General features: G+C 40.5%; 1 protein-coding gene across 3 annotated transcripts in view; it reads right to left on the bottom strand.

Moving 5' to 3' along the window:
- Window positions 1-12,504, bottom strand: part of RAD51B (RAD51 paralog B) — a 387,227-nt gene that overhangs the window by 175,248 nt on the left and 199,475 nt on the right. For all 3 annotated transcript variants that reach the window (XM_044436055.1, XM_044436054.1, XM_044436056.1), the window contains one exon: window positions 3,305-3,423. In XM_044436055.1, coding sequence (XP_044291990.1) covers window positions 3,305-3,423 — 119 coding nt within the window. The remainder of the gene's footprint in view (window positions 1-3,304; window positions 3,424-12,504) is intronic.

Raw genomic sequence — 12,504 nt, 5'->3', positions numbered from 1 at the left:
ATGTAGTCAAAACACTTTCAAGCAGCGCTTAGTGTCTTTTTCAGCATTTCAAATTATTCCTTTACACATTTGTTAAATCTACCTTTGCTATAGTTATCACATACCCTCATCTTGCTCATTATAGTTTGGCTCTCCATCGTCATGTCATTTGTGGCATTAGAATATCTTCACTTCTAGTTGGGAGTCTGAACTCCTCCACTGTTCATACCCATCTGGGGCAAAAGGCAGCATGTAAATGCTCATGAAAATAACAACATTCCTTAATTTAAAAACTGATTTAAAATTATTATTTTCCTGCACTGCACCATTTTGCCCTTTCCCTTTGCTGTTATTCTAGTTTTAAGTAGAACAGTTTACTAAATGCAATGTCTGCTTGCAATCATAATGCTCCTACCTCCTCTCCCATTCCTCTTCTGATTTGTAGGTCCACTGCTACACAAAGATTTAGTTAAGCTTGGTAATTCTCTCACTACAGTTCTGAAGCAAGGATTGTGTTCCTCCCCCAATTTCCCCCCCGTAGAATCCATAAAGATATTTTAAAATGTGAAAATCAATAGATTGTGAAAATCTCCCCACCACCACCACACGCACACAAGTTAGTAAGAGGAGTTTTTTTAAACTGTGGTGACTTCACTTTTAATTTTTAAACATAAGCCATCCCCTGCTACCACCACTCAAGATTATGTTTGTATGACAGTCAGAACACTGGAATGCTATTTATATAGCACTAATCAGACAAGGGCAAAACCAGCTGGTTTGTAACCAAGGACACACAGAAAGTTATGTCTGGCAGCAATAGGCCAGGGAAATCTTGCGCTTCTTTCAACATGACTCAAAATTGCATGCAGAACAGAAAACGGCTAATTTACAGCTCTTGCAATATTTGGTAACAATGCCCTCTTCATGTGTGACTTGGCTGAAGAGGCAGCATCAATACAGCAGGGCTGCCTGCTCAGCCCTGCCCCGAAGGCTCCATAACTCCTCCCCAGTCCCCATCTGATAAAGAGGCACATCTGAAGCTGGGAATTTCTGTAGGCCTGAAGTCTCCCTGTGCAATTTAGAACCCTGGAAGAGCAGGAAACTAAATCATGTGGGTAGACATTATGCACAGAAAAGGCTCTTTGAAGCAGGCGTTATCCCTGAACACATGAGCAGTTGGAGGGAATTATGCAACCTCAGGGGTGGTACAATCTATTACCTAGCTGTATCTATATTGCTTCTTAATTCCAGCAATACCTGTATATGTCAGTAATTCTAAATATTCCTATCTGACAATAAGGTCCTCAAGAAAGAAAAGACAAACATGCAATCATTAAGTTATTTGCTTAATTTATCCTATGTCACCCTCCAAGAAGAAAAGGCTATCCTCATAAAATATCCAGCAATTATTAAAGGAGCCAGCAGACTTAGGAACAAAAACATCCAAGGCAGTATGCTTTTCCAATCAGCAGGGTCCTATATGACAAAATACCATTAAAGAGTTTTGAACACTGGTGGAATTTGGTGCAGCGTGTGTTCTTTATCAGTAGCAGCACAAAATATACCATGTATCATAGGAGTCTGCAGCAAAGTTGGAATTCAAAGTTATTTGAAAAGTTACATTTGGTAATAGTAAGAATGCTATTGTAGAAATGTTCAAAGAAGAAAATAATGTGCTTGCTGAAGAGTATGCTCTTGTACCTTGTCCTTCTGTATTTCACTGTTCTCTTTTGAAAATAAATTTCTCTCCCACACACAAAAGCAATTAAATATTTTCAAAGACATTGTCTGGAATTGGGAGCTCTATCTATTATAATGGCGGGTGTATTTTAATTCCTGGGAGTTGTTTATTATGAAAGGGAAGTGAAAGCTGTGTTTGCAGATGGAGATGATAAAGCTCTACTTGCAAACAGCTACAGAAATATAAACATTTACTTCTTAAAATGTAAAACGGATGTCTGATATAAAATTACAGGAAAAATGAGATTATGTTCAAAAGTTCCTAAAGTCTATGCTTACAACTACCACGATAAAGCAATTAATCCATCCAACTTAATGAGATAAATCTCAATATAAATAAATTCAAGAAAATAATTAAAAAGTAAGAAAACTATAGCCTACTGAACAACACAAATAACCAAATAATTAATCTCCAAGGAAAAGAGAATGATACCAGCCCTGGTGATGTACCATATGCATATGGTGCTAACATTATATAGTCTGCCTAAGCATGAAAATGTTACAACAGGATAGAAGTGAAACATACAGCTATTTCTAAGTAATTGTTTCTAAGTGTTTCAGGTTCTTTTCCAGATATAAGGATATATATATGTATTACCCTTCTTACATTGCCTTTGCAAACATTACATATGTAAACTTATTTTTAAAGGAGATATATACAGTTCACGTAAAATTGGAAGAAAAGTGGGATAGGAGACTGGACCAGGCAAAGACCTGGTTTACATGGTCATGTTGGAGGACAGAAGCTACACTGGCTTATTTCCCTCTCTACATATGCCAGTTGTATGCTGGAGATGGCAGTGGCATTTGCATTTATTCTTGCCAGCACAGATTGCTGGATCATTTGAGCCTGGTGATTATTTGCCGCCATGGTTAACAAACCACTCCGGAACCCTCAAAAAGCCGATCTAGTAATAATAGAGTCCCCTCCTAATATTGGGTGCTTTCAGCTGAAGGGCTATCAGCGCCATCAAACAAAAGCACCATGCAGCTATTCCATTGGTTCCTCCTTAATGAATTGCTTCTGTTTAAATTGTGATGGCGGAAGTGATAGGAAAACGCATGATAATTACAAGTGGATGTTGGTGATGTGTAGGCCCCTCTAAAATCCTCTAAACCCTCACACCCTAACATTCACTCACTGCAAGGGAGATCCCAGAGGGAAATGAAGGCAGTCTGATTCTTCTGCCACCAAAATTAAGACTGAGTGGGGCAGGATGTTGTTCAAAATCAATTCACCTTCTTTACATCAATTAAATCTCTCCACTGATAACTTCAGGAACTAAGGAAAATCGCAGATATACAGGAACAGTGTGTCCTCCCCTACCAACAGTTGTTTTGTAGATTCAGAGAGACTGTACCATTGTGGGGGTGGAGGATGGGTTCTCAGTCCACCCCCACAGTGCCTGATTCACTAGGAGAGGAAGAAGGAAGGTGCTGCCCCTCCTTCTTTTCTCAGAATTCCCTTTTTTCTACTAAGGGCAAAATGAGAACTGCAACTTAGAGTAACTTAGGGCCTGCTGGACCTCAAGCATAGCCCAAGATACATGACTACAGAAGTAACATGCTTCCTCTGTCTTCTCACCTCTCTGGTCTGGGAATCCAGATACTGCAAGATGATTCTTGTATTCACACTATGACTCCAAGTATTCCCCAGTGCTGCGGTCACATAGCCAGAATGTTCATCTCCATTTCTAGAAGAGCCTAGGGTGGGAAAAAAACCCAAAAATGATTGCAGGTTTAATGTTGTGTTATTGTAACTGAAGAAAAATAAATAAACCTCACACTTTAAGTCCAGTGTATTTTCCAAGAGAAATGAAACAAGAGGGAAAAACCACTTTCACATTATTATGGATAACGTCTTATTGAAGGGTTGTTCTTAATGGGATTCATTTACTGGTTCTTATATCCATGTCATAAAAAACAAAGTGAGGTTTCACCAATATCGTCCACACTGGAGACTTGCAATTTGCATCCAAACATCTTCTCATGGAACAGCCATGACCAAAGTTCTCAGAATTCCTTCCCCCTTCCCATGATATTATGCAATTCAGAGAAAGAAATCACTCCCCCCCACCTTAACATTTCACTCATATTAACCCAAACCTCTACACAGAAGCAGCTTCTTTGTGAGAAACTTGCAATGTCTCAAAATAGACCTGAAAAGGAAGTAAGGCAATTATCTACTTTTAGAGCTTAGAAAAATGGTGAGAATAAGAAAGCTCTAACTAGGTTTGCACAACATGATACCCCATAATGGGAGAACCTGAACTGCTTCTTGCAAGGTGGCTTCCTTGAGAGCAACAAGCCATCCTGACAACCAATGACTTGTTCTTGGGATTGTTGAACTCATAATGCATGGTACTATTATTTGAACCCAGGTGACCAATGCCATCATGGGTAGCAGGAAGTACTTAAGTGAGCTGTTTGGGAAGAGGGGCAGAAATCTGAGATCTTCTAGTCCACTACCAGCCACCCCAATGATGTACCACCACAGAGAGAGCAACTCTTGGTGCCTTGATGTTCTCCGCTATGACTACGAGACCATGGTAGTTGTGGAATTTTCCCCATTTATTTGGAAATTCTGAAAAGCAATCAAAGTGCAGGATTCCTTTTAAAAGGGGTTGGGGGTTTAACACTGCATATCTGAGTTTGGTGACCCAAGCCCTAGCCCTGTGAAAATCCCCTGGGTAATCATGTCAAAAACCTTGTTTTAAAGGGATGTCTCAGTTTTGGCAGCTGTCAAAACATCATGCTTTCATAAATGGGGTGGCTCACACTTATTCATGTTCCCAAGCACCTAGAGTCTTGGGAAAAGGTGGAAAGTTGTAAGAACACTGGGAAACATCAGATCCACAAACAAAACTTAACTCTACAGGATCCTGCTATGAAAGGAAGTATCTTCTTGCCATCCTTTTCCATAAGCAAAGATCTCACCCAGCTTTGCTTGACCTTGACAGTTTGCCTTTTGACAGCTATTAAGAGAGTGCACAGTAAAAAAAAATTAACCTATTTGCACCCTCTCTAGATCAATGTTCGTGATTGGTGTCTACTGCACTGTGTCTCACAACATGGCAAGTCTTCCTAAACATATGTCCCTCCCCACTTGCACAAGTCCAACTTAAAAACAAAAATAAATTGTGTGCAGATTTCTTGCATTTAAAGGGAGTGATCCTGTGACAGCTCCTCCGGTGTACTGCCTGACTTTTACTGCCTGTCAATTTGTAGTTCATGAAAAGCAATCTTTGAAAATAAAAGGTGAAAAGGTGCAAAAAGCCAAAGAAAGTTAAAAAAGGGACACATGATGGCAGTGGTAAGGGGAGATAGCAGCTTTAGTCACCACATACCCTGGGAACCTAGCTAGAGAACCAGGGTGGGGACAGCTCATAGTTAGCACAATCATTCGCTGGGTCTACTATAAGTTGCAGGGTGGTTACCATGACATGCAAACCTGTGCACTGTGTTAGAACTTTGTATTGCTTCAGTATCTCAAAACAAAGAGAGGACACTGGATTGCAACCTTTCTCTATGGCTGGCCATTTTTTGTTTTTCTTTTTCCCTTTTAGCACAAAGTACTGAATACATGGTAAATTAATCATCTAAAGCATTACTCACAATCAGAAAAGGCTCACATTCATATGAAATAAAATTAGGATTCCTCATTCAATTAGTAGAATTTTTATTACATAATTAAAAAGAGAGCCAGTGTGGTGTAGTGGTTAAGAGCATGGGACTGGGACTCAGAGGATCTGGGTTCTAGTCCCCCGCTCAGCCATGGAGCCAACTGGGTGACTTTGGGCCAGTCACAAACTCTCAGCCCAACCTACCTCACAGGGTTGTTGTTGTGGGGATAAGATGGAGGAGGAGATGTAAGCTGCCTTGAGCCCTTTGTAGGAAAAAGGCAGGATATAAATCGAAAAAGAAATAAAAATAAATAAAAAGGTCAGTATAACAAACAGAACCTATATAAAAAAATAGTCTGACTCATCAGAAAACCAAATGGTTCTTGCTGAAGCCCATATTAAACTTCCTAATGTTCTTATTTCTGCACTCCCTAGCCCTTCTCAAATTCTGAAACTAGGAGATGGGCATGGCTAGTAAATGGTTAATCAACATCATGCAAGTAGAGAAAATATATCTTTGCTCACTTTATGTCATAGCACATTCCAATACACACTGAAGACTTCTATTTATATGGACAGGTACCTACTCTGCTCTTTTTTTCAGTGCGGAAACTTGTAGTACTTGGCTACAGCAGCACCTGCCTTGTCAATTATTTTCAGGACTATTTCTGTGACCAACATTCAGATAAAATTTGTTCATCATAGGTATGCCTTCACATAAACCAGGTCTATGTTGAAGGATAGAACCCACTTCCATTTTAGCAGGTGGGTGAAAGCCAGGGAATTCCTGACAGAGAAATGCTATATTTAACAGAGAAATATATGTTAAGCCTTTGCATACATTATACAAGGGGTCTTCTAAAAGTTTCCACATTTTTTTAAACTCTATTTATTAAGAATTTCAAAAACAAATTATATCACTTTTCTACATAGTCACCTTGCTTTGCCATGCATTTTTCCCAGCATCATGCCAATTTTTAATGCCATCAGCAAAAAATACATTAATAAAATATAAAAGTGCAGAAACTTTTTGAAGACCCCTCGTACATGTGTAAAACAGAGGAAAGCAACAAAAAAGCAGCACTGTGTGAGCCATGGAGGAAATGGAGCAGCTCCTTGAGAGGGTTCAAGCAGCAGATGAGATACATTGCCCCTTCTCCTTGCACTTCACAAAGACAACAGATGTCCCAGGGCAGGAAATTAGAAATAGCCGTAACAGAGATAAGAGCTCAGATTTAACTCTTTAAACAAAATTTTATTATTGCAACTGTGAAACGAGATTTTAACAAGCTCCTTAAAGAAGATCAATGGAAGTTACTGTTCAGACACACATCCCTTCCCTACTTCATCCTCACCTTTACTGTAAGTATTTTCTTATTTGGAGATGAATGTCATTTTATCCTAAGAAAAGGCCAAGAAAGAGAGAACAATTTGTTGAACTTTCTTAGTTTGCCAAGACCATTATTAAAGTTTAATTTCTCTGTAAGTCTTTCCTCTATCTTTCAACACCCTATTACTTTCATGATTCACTCCTCTGGCTGATGGAACAAAATGTTACATCTTGCAATAGACTCTGTCCATCTCCTGGCTCCCGTTGCCATGCTATTATTCTGTCTAAGCCATATAACTTCGCATAGCTTTGTCTGATGCTACAGAAGATCAGGCAGATATCTTCAGGTTCGCCAATCCAGCTTCCATTCAACATGTACAACTCACACACTTTACCAAGGGTGTGCATGTGTCACATGTGCCAGATACTTCAAGGAACCATGTCTGATACATGACATAAAGAAGTAAACCAGAACACAATAGCCTGTTATTGACCCAGTTTACACATAACTTGCATTCATAGGTGAATTAAGACATGAATTCCTGGGTGCAAGTGGAGCTGAGGGTGTATGCTGCCTCTAGCATGCTTGTCACTTCTACTTTCAATTTACAAGCTACATGCATCCTGTTTATGGGTTGGTGGCATGATTAATAACTAGGGTCTGGTTATAACCACAAGGTGTAATTTGTGATCGTGTTTGGTTGCTTGGGCCTAATTGATTGGCTGGGTGGTACGTGTGAAGCTCTGAGTGGTTGAGGATAGGACTGTGCTCTGAGTGGACGCTGAGAGCATGTGGAGGTTTCTGGTATGTGCTGGGAAATCTCAGATACAGGAACTCATGGAGGTGGCCCTGCCATCCCCGTGACCTCAGGCAGAAGGAGACATTGCAGGACAAGGGAATTGAACACCAGAACAGAATATGTTACAGTTGTTTCTATAGTGCCTGCTTATCCCCCCTCTCCAGCTCTCATGTACCTGGTGACTTATCCACCAAGCCCTCCTGTCTTCTGGTGCTGCTATTTAACACCAGATTGAACTGCAGTAAGACTGCACACATCCATGACTTAATCATGGATAAGAAACCCATCTGCCAGGTATTACTGGATGAGGCTGACTGGACTCACTTCTACTCGCCTGGGTAGTCAGTGCAGGACCAGCATAGGAAGGAGTGGGAGGCATCATGATTCACAGCACTTCCATCACTCTCATTACAAAACCACTCAACCTTGGAGTGGATCTTGAGAGGCTGCACCTGCTGTTGGGTCAAATATACATACTGGGTATGCTGCTAGTGTAACAGGCAATTCTGCAGCCTCTTTGTTGCTCAGAAATCTTCCTGACTGAACTGGCTGGGGTACTCAGGACATTGTTTTGAGTGACTTTAATTTCCATGCTGAAGCTGCCTCTAGAATCCCAGTCTGGGATTTAATAGCCTCCATGACAACTGTAGGGCTGTCTCACTGGGAGAAAGCCTTGATTTGGTCTTTGCTCAAAACTGTGAGATGAGCAATCTGGAAAGTGATGGTCTAGGTAACCCCACTGGCATGCTCTAAACAATTTCCTGGTACAATGTGAAGTCATAGCATTGCTTCCTTATTTCTCTAGCTCCTAGTTGGGAGTGAGAAAGACAGTTGCTCTTTGTGCGCAGTGGAATTCAGAGGAGGAGGCAGAGTGGGGGGGTGTGCCCAGAATGTGGACCAATTCCAGATGTTGAGATGAGAGAAGTGGAGATATTTATCTCAAGGCCAGGCTCCCCAGGGGAGCAGGTAGCCTTTGAGAATAACCAAGATGTGCAGTTATCAGGAGGAGGGGGGAGGGTTGAACAGGGGAGTTTCTCAGAGACAGACGAGGCAGGTACAGCTCTTGACCCCATGGCGTTGTCAGAGGAGAGAGGCCCAATTAGAGGATCGGCATGCAGAGAGGAGGCACGCTCCTTTCCAAAAGGGCTCCTCCTGAAAGGAAGGGCCCCAACATGCTCAAAAGAAGATTTCCTAGAAGTAAATACTAGATTGGCTTTTGTTCATGCTCAAAGATTCATTCTGGGTGTGTGAGTTTCTGGAAGTGCTTTTGTCAATAAGGAATGTTTTGCAAGAAAGGCCTGCAGCTTTCAATGTGCAAGGGGGGGACCTAGCTCACCACATCCCTTCCCCATCCATTCTGGAGTCCTTGCTTTTTACAATATACAATAAAATTAAAGAGAACAAAGAAATGTTTGAAGAATCAGGACCCTAAACTTGAGAAATAAGTTTCTTATTTCTTAATAACTTTCTACTTCATGCTGAAGGAGCATGGCCTAAAAAACATTGTTCTGCTGTCTCACATATATAGATGCCTCTTCTAAGGTGGTGTTTGTTCCCAAAAGTGCGCACACATCTAAAACAAAATATGGTTTTTCTCTTCATACTTTTGATTTTATGCAGGCAAATCTACAGAACTGTAATCATTATATTTATTGATACATTTCAAATGCATAGTTTCCTTTCCCATTATTTTTTAAAGCAAGAACTAACCAAAGGAATTAAATGGTGGGTGGAATAACATTTTTAAAAGAAGCAAAAGGAATATGCTTTCATAAGCATGGTGCCTTCGCATTTATTTGGCCTCTCACACTTCCCCCTTTCAGTTGCAAGCTCTTTTGCCTCCTCACAGTATTTGTTTGATCAGAAGGTGTGCATGATAGTCTTGATGTCCAAACCAATGAGCTCATACCCTGGACTGGCCGGCCAAGGTGCATTCCGTACCCATTACATGGCACATGTTCCACTCCTAATCCATGTGTAACTAATAAACAAATGGTTGGGGCATATTCAAAAATTGATTTCAACATGCATGCCAGCCCTTTACAGATAAATCACAAAGACAGATAACATACCATTCAGTGTTGTGAAGAACAAAGCACAGTGGGGTGGCATCACATAATGACACAAAGATGTGCATAATGGTCAGAAAAACTAAATTTTGAGAGAAATTCTGCCTCCATGCCACCTGCTTCCCAGATAACCCATTATCTTCTGTGACTGTATTGAAGAGCAACAACTAGATTATTTTATAGAAACTTTTCATCCTGCTAACTCAGGACTTTGCTAATGCCAAATATTAACAAAACAGCTTGATGATACAATCTGGATAAGCAATTCAGAAATGCTTGCTACTGATAGAGACAAGGTTTCCCCCAAGACATTGCTGATGCCAATGGGGTACAACGTAGAAGCAGTGAACTCTGGGAAGGAGTCATCCTGGAACTCATCTACAGCTATTCATTCTTTCTGTCGGCCCACATATGTTCAGTGACCACCTCATGGGAACCATCAGTTGATAGTAACAAGCAGCTAATATACATTGCAGCCAATATAACACAGTTACTCTGAGTTTACTTTGCAAGCTGCTATGAGACAGTTGCTGGGAAGAGCAAGTAAAAATGAATTACTAATTCATTTATGCTAGGTTATTTAGCAAGACCTAGGACTGCTAACCAACTGACAAAAATAAACTTAATTTCTCCTTCTTTGGGGCCGTTACTAGAAATCAAAGGTTTTTCCCTCCCCCTAGATTCCCATTAATTTTTAGATTTGAGTGAGACACCTTGAGGCAAGAATGAGGATCTTGTGATGTGCAAATCTAATTCAGCCCTCAAAAACTCCCAGTCTGACCCCTGGAGGCTCCCATCCTCTAAGCACCCCTCCTCCAGAGGCTAGCAGTGAGAATAATCCCAATTGTTATCTCTAGTCAGTTATCAGAGAAAACACTGCAGATTCTCCTTCATGCCCCCCACCCCACCCCACCCCACCCCACACTCTTCCCCTTCTAACATCATCCAACTTGCTGAGTTAGCTGGTGGAGGGAATTTGGTCTCTGAGTGAAAACAGTTCAGCATCCTTGCCTTAGGTGAACAAACTGCTTTTGCACTGGGCTTTTCCTGTTCTAATTTGGCTGACTCAGCATTAGGGCAAATCAAGGAAGAAAGCCAACAGCAGTGCAAGGGCAAACATCATGCTCAGCAAACAAGCAACCTGCAAAGGGAGAGTATGAGCAGGCACCAAGTAGTAGTCAAAGAGGAAGCTAATGTTCAATAGCATGTCCAGCAACAAGCGCTCTAGGCAGTGGAGGTGACAACAGATCTAAAGTTCCAATCGACAACTGATAGGGCCAAAGCTTCCAGAACAACACCCTGAAGCTCAGCTGCTCATCTTCTGCACTTTGGCAGATACATCACTCAGGAGGAGTACCTTGCTCATGAGGAGTAGCCCTTTACTCATCCATTTCTTTAGATGGATGTTTCATTCCCACGTAGCAGCCTGTGTCTCTGCTTTCTGGAGCCAACACACCGGAAGGCTGAGTGGGGACCCAGTTTTATTTTATTTTAACCTTTTTAGACTGTCCTTTATTGAAGTCTTGGGAAGTTACTCAGGCTGTGGGTCTTGCTTGTGCAACAGACTGAACAAGAGTGCAGAAGTAGTATTAGATACTGCTCTGGGGTAGAAAAAACAAGTGAATGGGTTTACTAACCTGAAAAGACACAAAGCTACGGATAAGCAGCTAACCCCCCCCCCTTTTTTTTTAATGAGAAGAACCATTAAATAAGTTATGACCACTGACTATGTAACAGTGCCTGCTGGGAACAAAATGGCCCATAGTTTCTCAGATTCTAGGTAATATTTGCAGTGCCATTAGACTTTATGCAACATCAGTGTAAGTCAAATGCATGACACATTGTTACTTCAACAGATAGTTTCATTATTTATTCACTTTTCAATAGTTACGAGTGGTCCTAAATTTATTTTTGTGCGTTATTTAAAAAACGTGTTGGGGCTTTTGTTTTCATGTGATCATAAAGTTTAAGAAAGGATTTCTGAATAGACATTGGATGACAGCAAACAGCTTTTTTAAATGAACAGATTCTTCTCCGCCCTAGTTGCAAGACTTATGAGGTTTCTCTAAAGACCAAGAAAAAAAGTTATGTTCCACTCGAACAAATAATTTGGAATCTAGTTTTATTCTCAAGAACGGTAATGAGTAATCCTCTATGGATCAGTCAGATGATGTTTTGTTTTTAATTTCAGGACCTTTGGAATTGGTTAGCAGGTCTATTGTTACCAATAAGTTTTGCATTAGGAAATCTCAAATTCTGGCTTCAGCCAAGTACATGCTGATTCCAGTTTGTTTTGAAACTCTTCAGTGTAAGAGACCCTAAGCATGTACTTAAGCTCTCAGCTACTAAAGAAAATTTATCCAGCTGTTCTGAATCCTGGCCAGATGAACCACTAGATGCACCAACCTTAAATAAAATGATCAGATTTCATAGACTTTGTGGAGGTGGGAAGGCAGCTGGTAGTTCTACAGAAAAAGAGACAGGCGGTTAAGAAAACCACAAGCATAAGGAATAGATGATATTATCTCCTTCCTTTAAAAAAAAGCTTCTCTGGTCTGGCAATAACAAATATTCCAGCTTTCAATATTCCAGTGGACTTCCCTTTCTGGAAATGGTCATACTCTGTAGTACGGTTTATGTAGGAGTGATAGAGCAGTGCAAGAAGAGAGAGATAACCCTCTTGTCAAGAACTTGGGCCACTACCAATCAAATTCAGTATTTTTCTTAGCTTCCCTATTAGATATGTTGAAAAATTCTAACCCTAAAATTGCAAAATCATCTCTATAAAGTTTCCAATTTATTTACTGTTGTTTCATTCTTCCTTTACTACGATACCACACTCATTATCTGATTGTATTCCCTTTCTACATCATTAGTTCTTGTATTACAAAACAGTTTCCAGAGCAAAATCTTATTTACATACCTGTCTTTAAAGAAAAAAATGCTTTTTGTAGACTAGCAAA

The sequence above is a fragment of the Varanus komodoensis genome, unplaced genomic scaffold (genome assembly GCF_004798865.1).
Source record: "Varanus komodoensis strain SLA01 unplaced genomic scaffold, ASM479886v1 scaffold3, whole genome shotgun sequence".
NCBI classification, from domain to species: domain Eukaryota; kingdom Metazoa; phylum Chordata; class Lepidosauria; order Squamata; family Varanidae; genus Varanus; species Varanus komodoensis.
The sequence above is the reverse complement of the archived record's forward strand: the minus strand, read 5'-3'. Positions and strand labels throughout refer to the sequence as shown.